Source organism: Falco rusticolus, chromosome 2, assembly GCF_015220075.1.
Source record: "Falco rusticolus isolate bFalRus1 chromosome 2, bFalRus1.pri, whole genome shotgun sequence".
Taxonomy (NCBI): domain Eukaryota; kingdom Metazoa; phylum Chordata; class Aves; order Falconiformes; family Falconidae; genus Falco; species Falco rusticolus.
Genome location: NC_051188.1, coordinates 109,017,090 through 109,034,755, shown reverse-complemented (window position 1 = coordinate 109,034,755; position 17,666 = coordinate 109,017,090). Strand labels below are relative to the sequence as shown.

Below are 17,666 nucleotides of genomic sequence, written 5' to 3'. Positions count from 1 at the left end.
CAAGTGATTTTTCAGTATTTTGTAAGCTTCAGGCATGCATTGACTGAGTGACGTCCTGAGCAATTTCTATACAAAAAAATGTTTGTATCTATGAAAATGCTGTCTTTCTGTATGGCTGAATTGTTGACATGTTTAAAAAACATTCTTATTTGGCTTTTGAGTTTTGATTATTCCCCTACCTCCTGCCCCGGATTTATTCTTCTTATATGTGTGTGTGTGTGTATATATATATATATATATATGTATGTAAAGGATTAGAGGAAAAATATGTTTCAACCTTCTAAATTTATTCAGGACCACAGGTTCTCTGGAAATCTTTTGTTCTATTCCATTAAGATGTACGAGGTAGTGTAGCTGTTTAAAAATACAGAAGTAATAAGCTTACTCATTTTGCAAAGAGACCAATGATGCAAGTTTTCATATCTTAATATGGCCTCAGCTGCAAAGAGACAAAAGATGAGAATAGAGAGTGACAGATTTAATGCATTGGTCACAGTATACTTTATATGTTTAAGCCCATCTGGCCACTTGTGTGGAACTCCACTTGGCTGTCTCCATAAAATCTGAAGCAACCCATCTTAACATTGCACAAATAGGCATGAAATCTACAAACCCAGCAGACACAAAGGGTGTATTAGTAAGAAAAAATTAGTCTGCCTGGTGAACTTTCAGACTAGGCAGTGCGCTTAGCATCACAGAGGATAAAGGGACCTGAAGTATGAAATATAATTTCCAGTAAGGTAGCAGTCAAAAGTGGTGGTGATGCCTCAGCAAAATAGGTATTTGACCTCAGTGTTGCAAAAACTGACGTCTGGAATTCTTCACTGGAAGAAGGTGTTATAATTTAACCATTTCCCATTCAAAAAAGGTATCCTTTTCCAGAGGAGGTTTATTATTTGTATCGTTTATTGTGATTCCATCTCCTGTTTGTATTGCAGTCTCTTATATTTTATTTAGGCTTATTTTGGAATTGTGCAACACAGTCACCATAAAAAAAAAATTAAAATCTATTCACTTCTTAGTTTGTAGGGAAAAAGTTTGTTTACTTAAGTAAATACCTTTTCATTTCTTATATAGGTTGTATTAATAGAATTAGTAGCAGCACCTTTCTCTTTAAACACTAATCTCTCATTCTGAATCTGATGTCACTACCCATAGCATAAAGCCATTAAATGTTGGATTTACACAAGAGTGAAAAAAAATGGGTATTTCAAAGCCTAAGCTGCGGAATGTGTAAAGCAATATCCGCTCTGAGTAAAGGTTTTGAATTCTTGCCCTCCGCCTGTGCAGTAATGAAATTTCCAGTAAGTGCTCATTGTAGTGGTAAAAAACCAGGACGGCAGTATTTCGTCTTTGAGTTGCTTCAATTCAGGTAGAAAGCATTGGTCACCAACTGAATATTCTTACTGCTGTTCCTACAAGACTCTTGTAAAGGTTCAGTACAGAAAGAGTAGAAAAGGCTGATTTTACAGGTGTTTTCTCTATTAAAAAAATAATATTAAAAATATGTGGAAAAATAACACATTCTTTATTTTCAAGTGGGATATTTAAGGATAAATTGTATTTGAAAAGGGCTGCTTGTTCAGTAATAATGAGAACATGTGATTGTTTTTACCAATTCATAACTCATTTTTTAGTTACTCTATAGCTTTTTCATGCAAGTCAAGAAGGCAGGATTGATTATTTTGTGCTCTTACGTCTTTACATCCTTTTAAATATTCAGTCTTCTTTAATTGAGGTCAAAGTGAGAGACTACAAAGAGTACATTAGAATGTGTAATACAAGATTTAAGTCATCTGTCAGGAACTGCTAAATTAAAATTTATCCCTCAGTACCAACCTCATGTGAATGTACTTTGAATTTGTAATTCTGTGATTTTCAGTTACAAGAGTGGATGTTGGGGTAGCTGACTGGAGGTATCTGTCTCATATGGAAAACAAAACATTTCTATCTAGACGTGTAAATAGAGATTTTGAAGGAGTCTTAAGGGTTTTTCCTTGAAAAACTGGTTATGTCCGTTCTTTTCATGCTGCCTTTTAGAGTTACTCAATCAAATTAATTGGCTATTTTGGGTGTCTTTTTTTTTTTTTCAGATTCTCATGGAAACCCTGTGTCTTCAGAAGATCAAGTCAGTTTAGCCCAGCAGATTTCTGACGTAGTAAAGCAGCCAGCCTTTATTGCTGGAATTGGTGCAGCCTGTTGGATTATCCTTATGGTCTTCAGCATCTGGTTGTATCGCCATAGGAAGAAGCGAAATGGACTCACTAGTACTTACGCGGGTATCAGAAAAGGTGCCGTATTACATATTTCAGTCTGCTGGGTGCTGAATGCCTGTTTACTGGCTATTTATTTTAAGTTTCTTGTTCTTCTAAGACTCAACGCAGGAATTATCAAATTACTTCAGTGCTTTCAGGAAGTATGGATCAGGAGCCGATGCAGAAAGCAACTATTAAAGTGTTGAAACCTGGCTTTAAAGCATAAGCCTTTAGCAAAATACCTAGACTAGCTTTACATAAAGATACTCCTACAAATGAGAAATGTAAAGATGGATTTAAGGCCGGGAGCTTCCAATATGCCATTGCTACCTGACGCTGTACCAGCTGAAAAGGAGCTAAGTGGATGGTGGTTTGCCGTCCCTCCTGTTCAGTCCTTTGCTTGCTGCTGAGAACGCTAACCGTGGTGTACGTTTCAGTAACGCTTCTGGTGCGTGTAGCTGGGTTCCCTTGTGTTCCAGGGGGATGCGGTGAAGTGGCTGTTTGCAAAAGGACAACAGTCAGTAATACTTTCCAAGGCTCTTCTGTAAATGCTGTTGTGAGACCCTTTGCTGGGACTGAATTCTGGGGCTATCACATCTTGCATCTGCATTCAGTTAGAATGGCAGCAGCGGGACTAACTTAAAGCACTCTTCGTTTTCATGTTATTGATAACCTTTTATACCAGATTGTCACTGGCCAAGCAGGGCTTTACAGTGTACTCTATAGCAAACAAAACTAGAATCTCTACCTGGAAGATCTTCTGGAACAAAAACTTGCTTTCTCCTGATGCAGTAATCTTTTGATTAAGCCCTGAAGTTAAAGCTGAATTCAATAAGCTACAGTTCATTAAATTTCAAAGCAGTACCTCATAGGCACTCATAGAGTAAGAACCATAAATTCTGGAATGAATCAGAAAATGGGACGTCCTGCTTTTGAAGGACTAGAAGGAGAATGTATGATATTTAGTAATCAAAAGATAGACTTTGGCTTAAAAGGTGCTCACACCTTCATGTATGAATGGTGTCATGAGATCATGTTCTTTAGTCGCTTCGGGAATGCGTATGTGATGGGCAAGATAAATGGGCAATATAACAAATGTTTTTAAACAGTAGCAGTGTGTTGCTATGCAAAAGAAGCAGTGCAGAAAATAGCAACTGAGTGAGTGGAAACATGGAAATAGTTTTGGAGTGTTGCAGATTTTGGGTGTCCTCTGTGCTATTAAAGTATCAATGCTTGCAGTAGACTTCAGGCACAGCAGTTGTAGCAGAGTTGTAGCCACAGAAACCGGGGATGAATTTCACCTTTGATTTTGTTTTGCTGGGATTTCCTAGGTAGGACAGACCCCGACATACTGCTGCATTGACCTGCGCTGTTTTGTTTTACTAATAGCATGCTGCCATGCTGCCTTTCTACAGTTCTATCAAACTAACATCACTGTGCTTTCAGCAGTACCTATGATTAAGCAAAAGGCATACAATTTGTCCTTAAAAATGGTTACTTTAATGACATGAGCTATTGTTCAAAACAGCTGTGTTTATCAATATCTGTAAAAATATCTTTCGTGTAATTTGGTAGGGATTTTAATGAAAATATACAGAAAAGTAGGGTCTGCATCTCCATTAGCAAGTATTCTTCAAGAAAAAAAGCCATCTTTGGTGAAATACATATTGCAAAGTATTTTGCCACTCCGCAGTGCATCAAGTCATAACTGCAAGCCCAAACTTTCTTCAGTCTTGCATTTACTTATTTATTTTTATATTTAGCTTCAGGCCTGACATCTGTTATAATACTTCACTACTCCCACACATACATATTGTACTAGCACTGTTACACACTCAGAAGAGTTTATTAATAGAAGCTCTGTGTGTGGAGTTGAACCTCTGTTCATCTGTTCCTCAGTTCCTTAAGAAACTAAATAGGTTTAGTACTTAGCTCACAGAAGAGTAAAGAGAGAGTAGTTTAAGATTTTTTTTCATGTCATTGTGCTTGCAAATTAATTTTGAGACACTTGATTCTTTTGAATAGCTCTGGTTTAAATGCACCTTCTATTTTAATGAAAGCTTGTTACTATGGTTCTCTATTTTTGAGTATAGCTAAATTAAACTTGACTGTGTGAAAAGACCTAGCTCAAAGAAAACACAATGGAATTCCCAAGATAAGGAGCAGTGCTACAAATGAAGCCTGAAATGGACAAATGCGCAGAGGTTTTTCTTTTTTTTTTTTTTTTTGGTTTTTTTTGCTTAGTGTCATATCCCTGGAAATAAATTGGCTCTGTAAAAGCAGGGGAAAACTACAGTACATCCTGAATTATAACAACAAAGACACTCTGGCCACCCCCCAAAACATCAGAGTTACTGTAAAAATGAGATTAAGCAGTTGTTCTCTTAGCCAGAACCTTTTTTCTGTGCCAGGTTTGCTGATCGAATTCTGCCTCAAGGCTACTTTCATTGAATATTTTGTTTTTCTTATATTTTTCTTTGCTGTCATTAGATCGAAAAGGGCAATGTTAGCCTTTTTCTGCCCATCAGTGACAGAAAAACTGTGCTGTCTTGTCAACAGGAGGGGGAGCATGTGCTAATAGGAAGAGCAGATGCTGGTGCTCTGTATTTGGATTAGAGACCCTATTGATCCGAAGAGGATTTATAGTAGCTGTGAGGGTGAGGATTGTCAAGCAATGTCATTGTTCCGCTGTTAACCTTTCCCACTTAAAGCCAAGGGTTGAAAGGTAGAAGGGTGTTACATCTAGAGAGATCTTTTATCTTTTTTGTGGTTATTTAAGGAAGATAATAACTCTGTTTAGCAGTCTTGTCTATGAAAACAAAAACTAATTGCTGCAGTAGATTTTAGTGCCTTTATTACAGTGAGAGTTGGTGCCATTCTTCATTCAGAGACAGTAAAACAGCAGTTCTCTTTGTTCCTTTATATGATTATTATTTCCTTACTGAATACTTGAGTGTGCCTGTTAGTTCAGTGTAATGAGCATTTACTTAGTGAACTGCAGATAAGATTCAATAGGACCTTGATAAGGCTTTGTTAAGGAATTTGTCATTCTGCATTCTAAAATGATTAACAGTGTGGGGGTTTTGTTTGTGCTAGGATTTTCAGGAAAACTTAAAATACCAAACTGACGGGTATTTGAAAGGCTAAACCACAGTCCAGTCCAGCCCCCTCAGGAGCACAGTAGAGTATCAAGCTTTATTCTTTTGGTTGGGTTTTTTTTTTCCTTTCTTTTTTTTTTTTTTTCAGAATAGTACTTGCAGAGACAAGCTTCTTTCTGAATCGCAAATTTAATTTTATTTCTATATCAATGTGACTGAACTACTGGGTTAGTTATATACATTTGTTTTATGTTCAGCTGTCTGCTAGATTTATACTAATGTGGTATGTTTCCCTTTCTCTCTTCAGCTTAATAACCAGTTTGTATTTTGTTTTGATTTTTCAGTCCCGTCTTTTACCTTCACACCAACAGGTATATATTTGCACTTTTCCCCCCTTCTTTGTTACTTTAGCATGTGTTTGTGGTACTGTTTTTCTTTTTCTGACATAACCAGCCCAGCTGTTCTGAAGGTGGTTTTTAAACAATTTTATTAATGAAAGTGTCATTATTTTGTTCTTCATGTAGTGTATATTTGCTTTGTAGCTAACACTTTTTTTCTATTTGTGTGTACCATTTTGTACCATACCACTTGATGCAAGCATGCCATTTTGTAGCATGATCTCATCAGCTTGTACAACCTGGGTGTGACCTTCTGTATCTAGTGATGCAAAAGGTGCTTCTGATGGAGGAGGAATGACTTGGCAGAGCCCAGATGCTGACTTGAAAGGGATTCAGTGGGATTATACTTGGTGAAACATTTGCTTCTTCTCTTTCCTCTGAATTTGCGTTAATCCAGTGACCTAGGAGTTGTCTGCTTTGGAACATTCAGAAAATCAAAGTGTTACACTGGCTGGATTTCTTTGCTTGCTGCCTTAAACTGTATTTGTGCTTTGAAATTGTAAAACAGTCATCCTGTTCTACATAAACAGAGGTGCATTTTAAATTCAGGGTGGGTTTAAAATCATTTTCTATTCATTTTTCTTTGGAAATGTAGAAAATATGACATAACCTGAGCCATCACTCACCGAAGTCCGTAAGACCATGCCGTTTTGTAGAGCTGACCTTCAGCCCATCCCACAGTCTAGCAGCTGAGCAGCTCTTCCTCTACAGCAGATACAATTCAACATACTCAGTGCCCACCAGTATACTGCATGCATTACTCCTAGCTAAGCCGGAGTGAACAGACAGGGTGCTTATCCCTCCTTTGCTCTAAGCCCCTTATTTTCACAAGAGGTCTGTGAGACTTGCAGGACGTATATCCCAGCAGGGTAAAATCCACCCACCCCTTCCTCTGCCCACTTACGTTAGCAGGGCATATTAGCCCAACACCAGCACAGTACTAATGTGGCCCCTGGGCAGCGGCTGAGTTACATCCATCCAAGTTGGACCGCAGATGAAGCAAGCTCATGTCCTTCTGCGTTCATCCACGCAGACCCAGTCGCAATGGGTTAGATTCTTATCCATGTGCTTTTAATCACATTGAATAGTATCTTGTTTCAAAAGTCATCCCATTATGTTCAGCGGAGTTGCTTACTGTTCGACATGAGCCGGAGTGGCCCGTAATGTTTCTGGAGTCCTTTGAGGTCCACGGTGGACACTAATTCAAACTATTATTATTTTGCTGTTCCTTTAATTGGCTTAACAGAGGGCTACTATTGCAATCACAAGTGTTGCACACTACTGAAATTCTGCAGAGGTTCGTAGATTAACAAACTTATATTGTCTCAGTTGGCTTCTTAACATTAAAAGAAAATATCGGGTCTCCGTAAGATAGATACATCAAAGCAGCAAAATAAATAGCACTGAGATTTTTTAAAGAAGAAATTGGAAAAAAACCACAGATGTAAAACATTTAAAGGAGGGGGGGAAAAAAATAATCCTTTTTCAATCCAGGATCCCAGTTGTTAGTTCCATTGACTTTAAATGGAACCAGACCCTCTTCTTTAGCATTACCAATAGTAAATGACTTACCTGTAGCAATGCATCCTACATTTTAATCCTGTTACTGTAATCACTGCCAGCATTTATCTCTCTCTTGCAGACTCCCAGTTTGGAGTTCTTCTAAAGAGCAGAATTTGGCTGCTTTTTTTTCAACACATACCTAGCTGGAAAATGTAGAATCCATCAGCATTTGCAGGAAGACAATCTCCTTAACCCTTTGCCAAACCCAATGCAAAACTGCAGAATTTATATCAGTGTTTCTTCTTGGGTGTTTGCATCCTAAAAAATAACTTTTCAACCATTATGCTTCCTGTGAAGGTTATGCAATCCATGGCAACAAATAAATGCATGTGGAGATCCACTTTGTTAATGTGTAATGCTTCTGAAAAGCTAGCAAAACTCTTCCTTCTAATTTAGGGAGTATTCTTTCTGCCATACGTTTTTTACTAAGATTTATACTCTTAAATTTGTAGATAAAAGAGTATCATTAATAAATCCAATAGTAAAATGTTATAAAATTCAAAGCATCTGTGGACTTTTAGAGTGTGCTTGTTCCACGAATACGGTTCAGTAACATTCAGAAGGAGGATGTGTTTTTGCAGTAGGTTCGGCTGTAATAAGCCATTGTTTACACTGGAAGTAAGATCTGTTATAGAATCACGATACCTCTTTAATCTTACCAAAATAATAAGGTAGAGCAAAGCTTTACCATCTACCCATTCGTGAAATAAATATATGACCTAAGTTCTTCCACAGAGTAACTCCACTGAAGTCAGCAGAGTTATGTTAAGGATAAGTTCAACCTGATGTATGGCTTCCTGCTTTCTGAAGTGATACGCGTGTGTTTTGTGTTTTGCAGAACAGAACTGAAAGATAAAACTTTGTTGGAGCTAAGACTAGCAGTTATCAAGCAACACAAGTATTACGTATAAACTCATGTTTGAAGGAATAGTTTGCAGAGTGAGATTCAGGATTAATGTATAAACAATGCACGTTTATTGTCTTAGCTAAAATGAAACAAAGGCAAATGTAATACTGCTATTTAAGGAGTCTTATGGTTTTTAAATTATTTCCTTTTTTTTGTCTTTAACTATTTTAGTAACATATCAGAGAGGAGGAGAGGCCGTAAGCAGTGGAGGCAGGTAATTATGTGCTTTACTTTAAAAGCTGTGAATTGTGTGCAACTAAATTTAAGGATGCTAGGAGTATAATTTTCCTAGTAACTGATGGCAGAGTAATCACTTGTAAAGATATGTTTTAATTTATGATATTAATTTTACATTTTAGCCATATATTTTTCTGTTTAGAAGGAGGATGTATGGTTTGAATTTTTAGGTTGATTTCCAGGGAATGATTAGTAATATTTTCAGCTTTGTTAACCTCTAAAAACTGCATCTCAAAATCTGAGCAGCAGAGGGAGCACTTTAACTTCAAAATAAAGACCTGGTTTAGCAGCTGATTAAAGTAATTACGTCCTGGCATTTCTGAAGAAGTATAGCTGGTTCACAAATACTACAAAGAAAGAAAACGTTTATTGTAAAAAAAAAAATTGCTGAAGACATAAACGGCTTATAAGGTGACTTTTTAAGAAAAAATCTTGCTGTGAATGCAAAACAGTTAAAAGTGTTGCTTGCGAGAGACGAGCACCGAAGGAGAAGGAAACAGAGAGGTTTTACATTTAAAGCCCCCCACTTTGAGAACCTAGCCCATTCCATGCTGAGGAATTAACTAAAACATGTTTACTGGGTTTACGTTGTTACTTAATGAATGGCAATGGGCAAAACAGTAATTTACATTTCCTGTGTAGAGATGGAGTTTTCTTCAGGAGGGCAAAATAACAGTTTGGGCAAAAAAGCAGGTCAGAGCAGTGTCACTTCAGTAACACACCTTTTAGTTTTTTCTAGGTCACATTCAGGCATGCCTTTTTATAAACTCTAAAATCTCAGAGAGCAGCTGGGTGATAAATTCCTATATCAATTCCTGTTTCACAAGTGGCATCTTGTGATTTCTAATTTGCAAGACCATACAAAAATTCAGTAACTGTAAAGATTAGGCATAAAATTAAACATTCCCAGTCTACTTGAATGCTGTGCAGAGGCGAGGCTACTCTGCTGCTGCTGCTGCTGCTGAACCTGGCATGTTAAGAGCAATTGCAGATATCTCTGTCCAGCACTGTATGTTGCTGTGTTGTCGTAGTCATAAAACCATGGAGAAAAACCTCTAGAGCAGTTACCATGTGATTTCTGAATGGACAAATCTGTAAATCACTGGGTTGCTGCCTTCACCCCAGGATAGTGAGAAAATAAGAGAGAACAGAGATGAACCCTCTCTTTTGCTGACAAGGTTGTTCAAAAAGATATGCAGTTAACATCCTTTGTGTTCTTTGTGCCACTGTGCTTTCTCGCTCTTCCCATAGCACAAGCTAGAGAAAGCACACTCACATAGAGGACAGAAATGAACCTGGAAGTGTCTATATTGTGTACAGTCATTTTGGTACTGCTAGAGAAGCATCATCATTTTTTACTGTCCTAGTTTTAAGGAACAGTGCCACAATCTAGCAGTGCAATTGATTCAAGGTGCTGACATTTATGCTTCTTTTGTTCGTTTGCATATGTAGCGTTTACAGGATATATGATGTACCATATTTTGTAGAATGTGAAACATACTTCTGCAACATTAAAAAAATGTTATTTTTGCATATGAAATCTTCTTCTGATTTCCAAACCTAAGGTTTTTGCTTCCTTACGTTTTATTTGCAATGTTTTGGAGAGGTTTAGCATTTTTGCCAAGTGCAGTTATGTGAGCATGTTAAAGCATTATTCAGAATTCAGAATGTCACAGAGAGATATTTCAGCATAATCCCTGCTTCTGCAATGCTGAAAAAATACTCATTTCTGTGGCAATCCCTTTCCTAGCCAGGATTCAAGTAATAGTAGTTGTGGTGGATTGACTCCAGCCAGGCACCCACACAGCCACTTGCTCAGCCCACCCCTGCTCCAGGCGCAGTACAGTGATCCTAAGGACCAAAGATTTTGCTGCAAAGTTTGAAGATCTTTGGAAATTAAGATCTCAAATCATCACTGGTTATAGAGCTGTAATGCCTCTTGCCAACAGTTCCACCTAAATGGCTCCTATTAGTAGGGTTTTCGTCTGCTTACATACCTCATACCACATTTCTTACATGACAGCAGGTGTGAATGCAAAGTAAATTGTAGAAGCAAAGGACCTTTAACTCTCTATCCAAAAGTCCAGTACCAGGTCTTAGAAGTGCTGAAACATTCTGAAAGGCTTTGTCTCCTCCAAATGTCTTGAGGTAAAGTTTTATTGTAAACAGCAATGTGGTAGGGGGAAAACATGTGTTTCAAATCACCTGGTCTGCTCACAGGACTACATATCTTTACATTTATTTCAGATTTACGGAAAATACTTCAGTGTAGGTGTATTGGCTGGTTCCTGACAGTGAGTCAAGCCTCATCACCTCCTAAGTAAAATCGTCAGGTGACATATGCAGTACAGAAATATATATACACATATATCTATATGACTTAAGCCTGCAGCACTGACAGGCTATATCCTCCAACACTAACTGCATGCAATTTGTATTCTCAACTTGCAGTTTAAGAGGATTAGCATATTTTATTTTTGAAGAGCATCACATCTAATATTATGGAGACTAGTTTCTGCACTATTTCAAATGGAAAGTTGCCTGTTAAATCCTGTGATGAAAGAGACTGCATTCCTTTTTAAAAAAAATACATGACAGTGGCTAAAATTATCTATTTTTAAAAGCACCTTAGTTATCAATGGCAATTTTAAGTTGTTAGGGGATGCTACATATATGCGACTTTATAACATGCCATTGCATTGTTAGTGTGAAAACTGAAGAGGCATCAAAGATTCTATAAAACATTTGCCAGAGCATCTTTCATGCTCACTGAGAAAGTCCAGCAACGTGGAAACCAAGGAATGCTGTTTCTGCCGATTGTAGAAATACACTGTATTTCAAATGTAGCCAGTATGCAGCACTGATTACTGGATGTTTTTAGAGGTGTTGAGTATTCTCAGTTACTTTAATCTTGCTTAGGAGCTGCTGCTTTTCACCCATGTAAATATTAACCGAGCGGCTTACCCATTAACGAAGATACATTGCACCCTCAGTACGCTTAGTGAGATCCAAATACTCCAAAGGACAGAGGTTTCTGTAATCTGCTCTTCCCTTTGATCCACTGCAGTAGAACTATCTGATGGTGAGGAGAGCTCAGCTTCACAAATCACCAAGATTTTGGGAATATTCACATCCAAACCTGGCTCCTACTTCCACAGATCCGTCTTGCTTCCATGTGTGAATTTTTTGATTGACTTGCCAATTTCCCCCTTTTTTGTTTTGTTTTCTGTAAGAAAGGGAGAAATGGCAGAAAAATAAAAATACAACCTTCCCAGAAAGTTAAGGAAAAAAAAAAAAAAAAAACCTTAAACAAAACCAAAGTGTCAGATAAAGGTTGCACACCAACACTTGTGTAGCTCAACAAACCGAACTGGTGTTGTCCTTGGCTGTTCACTTCAGAATGTTGTAGCAAGGAGCAGGTTATATAGGAGACTGCAAGCCATTAAATAATGCACTCAAGCTGTATTTTCCAATGTTCAAGCCTTTCAGTATGTGATATTATTTTATAATAATCTAACCTTTTGAGAAGAATATAATTGCAATGTGAAAATGCTTTTGTTTAATATGTTTAATGACCAAGCTTTGTTTTTAAAGGCCAGGACTCCTAAACATCAGTGAACCGACCACTCAGCCATGGCTAGCAGATACGTGGCCTAACACAGGGAACAACCACAACGACTGCTCCATCAACTGCTGCACCTCTGGCAACGGAAACAGTGATAGCAACCTTACGACGTACAGTCGACCAGGTTAGATATGTTTCTACCTTGCTAAGGAATCTTCTTGAAAAATTATATATTTATAATACTTAAGAGAGTATACAGGTTTGTTCGGGTTTTTATTTCCAATGCATTTAGACTTAATATAGTTCCTCCTTTATGTCACGATTATGCTTTTGGTCCCTTTCTGGAACCCTTTTTTTTGGTCCCCGTTGGATGGTTGTAGCAAGCTGTAGGTGGAAGGAGCCCCTGCATAGTTCAGTGTTACCAAAGTCCCGCTGAACTGATACATTTCGGCAACTGAAGAAAGCAGATAAGGTCATTTTTAGGTTGTTCTGTACATCCTTGTTGCTTGGGTGGAGAAGTACCGAAATGACACTAGTAAGATTTTCCTTCTGGTTTGAATTTGTTGGGAAGCAAGAAATAAAACATTGTTACAGTACTTGTAAGACAGTCCGTCTACTTTGGCACATTCAGAACCTCCCTTGGGGTGCCACTCTGTACAAAATCGGATAGCTGGTTTTCTGTTTAGGGCGTGTGAATAGGAGAGTTAACTTCACAGTCTAAAAGCAATTATGAAATGCTAGGTTAAGTGGTAGTTCCCAAGAGCTTGGGCAGGACTCGGAGTGCTCTTGAAGAAAACCTTGTGAGTGCCATGGGAGCACAGATGGGGAATTATGTCTGGAAGCACTCATTTTTGCACATTTTGTTTTAAACAGACCTTGGGTTTCTTTTGTTTTAACCCGGTTTCTGTCACGTGGTGAGGAATAAAATTGAGATTTTTCCACTACCAGCATCTCTGGCTGATATTTGCTGGTAACATTTCCCAGAACTTCGGAGAGGGAGTATAATTGCCTATAGTGAAGTTGCATAAGTGCAAAACAACATTACCTCCTGTAATTAACGTGAAACCAGCCATAATGGTTAGTAATCCATGGATGGTGGTAATGGTAATTCAATTCATCTCCTGCAGTAATGCTGTCTGGCAATGACCAGTGCCAGGTGCTTCAGAGGAAGGTGAGAGATTTTAACATTAGAGACTTGTATCTTACACTGCCCAAGGCTATCATGTCCACATGTACTTATGTAAAAAGATTTCTGATACGGAGATACTTTATTGTGGCAAGTACAGACATACCAAGTTCTAGTAACTGAAACTTACCAAATTCAGAAAAGGAAGAGAATGCTCATTTTTGAGTTTGTAAACTATTATAACGTCTTGTCGTGAGGTGCAGTGGATTCATTCTCAATTTAACTTTTGTATTAAGCTTGGTTGTGTTGCAAAGTGATTCCTTCCCTTCAAGCAGAGCTTGCAAACTTGAGAGTCAGACATTATGCTCATAGTGGTCTCTCCTGTCCTGGAAAATCTGGCAAATATTCTTAATTATGTCAGCTTGGGCTTGATTTATGATCTGAAGCAGCTGAGTTGAATGTCCCCTCTATAGCTGTCAATATGCTAAGTAACTGTGCATTTCTAATTTTGTTTAAGTATAGTACTGTCTTCCAAGTCTGCAGAGTGGGAATGGGTTTGGGAATGGGTTGTTCTAAAACTAGATGTTATAAAAAAAACCTAACAGAACAAATCTTCTCTCATATAGGTAAACCAGTGTTGTTTAAGTACTTTGCATAAGGAATTCTGATGTGTCTGTGTAAAAAAATGTACCTACTGCATATACTGTATCGGTAATATTGCCCTACACACAAATCAGACGTAGCTGAAAACGGAAGGAAGTAAAAATATATGTTATAGGTGACTCTGCAGGGGTTTTATAGCAAAGCAAGAGGTACTAAGAATGAAGAATACACTGGATATCTAATTGCCCAATATAATACAATAGGCTTGAAAGGACGAAAGACCAGCATGGTTTCAGTAGGTGAAAGAAAAGCAGAAATGAAAACGTTTAAAAAGTACAAATCAAGAAGCTGAAGACTGTGAAGCAATAAATAACAGCTCACATAAGAAAGAAAAATATATCAAACAGTAAAACCTTCAGAAAACACAAGCTGGGGGGCATGAAACGTGCAATGATAAGCTGTATGTGGCATGTTCAGATACTGTTCCTTAATTACTGAAAATGTGGATCAGTGGTTTTCTTCCTCAATGTAGTATTTTATTTCTCTTTTTCAGGAAATATTTATCAAAAAAGATGTATGTATTAGGGAATATTTTTGAAATTGAACGTACTCTATATTTAGTAGTTATTTCATTTAGTATAATGGTCAAATCCTGAATTCTGTACTTAGTTTTACTTGGCACCCTTTCCGGTAAATTAACTGTGGCCGCAGGTAATGGACTTCAGGTTTTGAATCAAATTCATTAGCATAAATACCACATCTTTTAAAAGAAGAAAACTATATTCCTGGTGATTGTTATGTAATTATTGATGCACTAATCAGCGGGTAAATGAGAATTTTTGCTTAATGATCATTGCAAGCTAGTTTCAGTAAGCCTTGTAACTGCCGACTCACACACTGTGTTACTCCATTCAGTATTCTTCCCGTGGGCTGGATACAGAGAAGGGAAAAGGTGTGTGGAGTTTCTGTCACGCAGAGGCAAGGGAATGTGGAAAGGCAGGCACGCTGGTCACACCGCAGTGGCCAGAGCACCAGTATCTGTCTAATTTGCTCTACGCAATAAGTGGTGATCTCATCATGCGATAGCTATTAGAAGAATTAAATCATGCTGTCTATATGATATATACTTAGCATACAGGGCAATGGTATTACTGTGGTATTACTTACTTTGCAATATCCAGAGCAACTAAAAATTAGCAAAAAATTCCAGATTGCTTTCCTGTCTTTTTGTTTCCAACAAGATTGTACAAGGAAATGATGTTCAAATAAAGACTTGGCTACTGGGTACTGAGTTTACCTTTCACATTGTACTTTTACTCTTCAATTCTGTTATGTGTAATCATTTTTCAGCCTGTTTTACAAAAGTCTGTTGTATCTCTGTTTCTTACCACGAGAACAAGAAAGTCTAAATGCTGTTGAGGTGACATGAGATGACTGTCGTGTTTAGTTATTCCCGCTATTAAGTTTTGGTTGATTTTTCCTTTCGATGCAAATTCTTTTAGTCACAGTTGTTGGTTGGGTATCTATACTGCTTTGAGCGTACTGTCTAAACATGTGAATGTTCATGTGGCCACACTGGAAAAAGCCCAGCAAGGTAAGTCGTTGTAGATACAATTCAGAATATCTGAATTTACAGCGAATCAAAACAGTGAACACTACTTTTGAAGCAGTAGCTTATAAGGTAAATAATATTCAGTTAATTATTTAGTTAATTACGGTATCTCTGCTTCATGGATGCAAGCCGTATAGTTATGCACTAAAAAATTTTTAAAGGGAATTTCATTGGCATTGTAAGCGAACAGAATGACCTTTTCTTTTTTCTTTCCTCTGTGGTTAGCCGATTGTATAGCAAATTACAACAATCAGCTGGACAACAAGCAAACAAACCTGATGTTGCCTGAGTCAACTGTATATGGTGATGTGGACCTCAGCAACAAAATCAATGAGATGAAAACCTTCAATAGTCCAAATCTAAAGGACGGAAGATTTGTCAGCCAGCCTGGGCAGCCCACTCCTTATGCCACCACTCAACTCATCCAGTCAAATATCAGCAATAATGTTAACAATGGCAGCGGGGATACGAATGAGAAACACTGGAAACCCTCTGTTCAGCAAAAGCAAGAGGTTGCACCCATACAGTACAACATTATGGAACAAAACAAATTAAACAAAGGTGAAGAGCTTTTAGCTTGTTTCTCCTCTTTAGGCATCAGAGGAGCTTTGACCTTCTGGTGCTGGGAGTCTGAAGCTTTTAGGTTCAGCAATTACAGACTTCTGTGGTGCTTTTAGACTTCTCTCTCTTTAGATTTAGAAATCCGCTGTTAGCAGCGTCAGAAAGTTAATTAGCACCACAATAACCTTCAGATACTGAATCTATTATAAAAAATAACAAGCGGTATCTTTAGAAAAGAGTTAAATAAAATAGATTTCCTATGGATTTGAGATTAATTTAAATTTAATAGTAGTTCAGGGATTGGTTAGGACAGAGGCCAGATATTTTATTCATAAGCCAGATGCATGGTAGTCACATTATACTCTACCTTAAATTTTAAATAGGTCAACCCACTCTTCCCAGTCGTGGATGGAGACTAATTAAATCTACATGTTCATGTAAACGAATGATATTTTGCATATCAAACTCTGTAAAATTGTATTGTGTTGTACACTGGGGACACAAACGGAGTGATCCAATTCATTTCAGACTTGTTCCTAGCAAGCCTCTGATTCACGTATTGAGAGGCAGTGCTACCACACGCAGTTTTGGAAACTAAATTCCTTTGTTACCCTGACTGAAGTCTGTGGATCCAGAAGCTAAAAATAAATTGATTTCAGTGTTAACAGAAAACATCAGAATGTACTTTTGTGGCCTTGAGGGCATGTTACTTTAATATAATGTGTTGGAGTTGGAAGAAATAGGTATGTGGTTTCTTACTAGTCCTCCAGGCTACCATGCAACCTCTTTTAATAACCTGATTTGCAAAACAGTATCCCTAGGAACTGGACCCATTCTAACTTGGAACTTTTTTGCATGGATTGTTGTAACTCAACATAGTGATAAGTTATCCAGTAAAAAGATACGTTTCCTTACAGGAATGTTGATTTCTCTACCGGACCCATCTACTCACAGAGGAATTCAAAGGGCAATATAAAATGTGACACCTTCCCTTGACATAAACATGTCAACAGAAAATTCAGTTTTTGTGGCTCCTTACTGGAGGACGAAAGTTGTAATTTTTTGTAATTATGTTTTCTTTCATGAACTGTATATTACATATCTGTTTTGGAATTAAAACATGTTTGGGGTTTATGCCCTGGAAGATACTGCATCTTTCAAACTGTGTATATTACAGCTGCATATTCTCTAGCATATTGTAGTGTGGAAAGGCCCCCTTAAAGCATTGTCTGCTGACAGTCATATATACATATTTCAGAGTGCTGATTTAGTGTTTATCCTCTGTGTAAACATATGCGGCATGTAGAGCTTCAGCGTGGTCTCTGGAATGCAACTAGGCTGAGAAACTATTACAGAATACACTCTGGTGTGGAATTTATCATTTTGCTCTTTTTCCCATGCTTACATTATCACAAACATTTCTGCAGCAGATGGGGACTGGATTCTTAGTTTTGTTTATTTTTGTTTTGATTTGCTATTTTATGAGTCAATATTCTGATCTTGGTTTTCTCATTTCCTAAGTCAAAACCATCTTGCTGATGACTATATCTCTAGCTTTTGTGATGGGAAATAACCAGTTTGATGAGTTACATGCTGTGCTTCATTGTCACGATTTTATGTCCAGTGGTTCTGTTTATGATGCAGTTTTATTTGCTGTATGAAGAGTAACTCAGCTCCTTTCTTTTCTCTATATAATTGTAATTCCTTTTTGGCATGAGAGTATTGTTTTGTCAGATGAGTA

The 17,666-nt window shown here is 37.6% G+C and overlaps 1 protein-coding gene across 6 annotated transcripts in view; it reads left to right on the top strand.

Annotated features, from left to right (window-relative positions):
• ROBO1 (roundabout guidance receptor 1) overlaps positions 1–17,666 on the top strand; it is a 320,661-nt gene that overhangs the window by 280,775 nt on the left and 22,220 nt on the right. For 4 of the 6 annotated variants that reach the window (XM_037377904.1, XM_037377903.1, XM_037377902.1 and 1 more), the window contains exons 18-22: positions 2,094–2,291; positions 5,698–5,724; positions 8,393–8,435; positions 12,053–12,207; positions 15,590–15,925. In XM_037377904.1, coding sequence (XP_037233801.1) covers positions 2,094–2,291; positions 5,698–5,724; positions 8,393–8,435; positions 12,053–12,207; positions 15,590–15,925 — 759 coding nt within the window. The remainder of the gene's footprint in view (positions 1–2,093; positions 2,292–5,697; positions 5,725–8,392; positions 8,436–12,052; positions 12,208–15,589; positions 15,926–17,666) is intronic. The other 2 variants (XM_037377901.1, XM_037377906.1) reach the window with 2 other exon arrangements.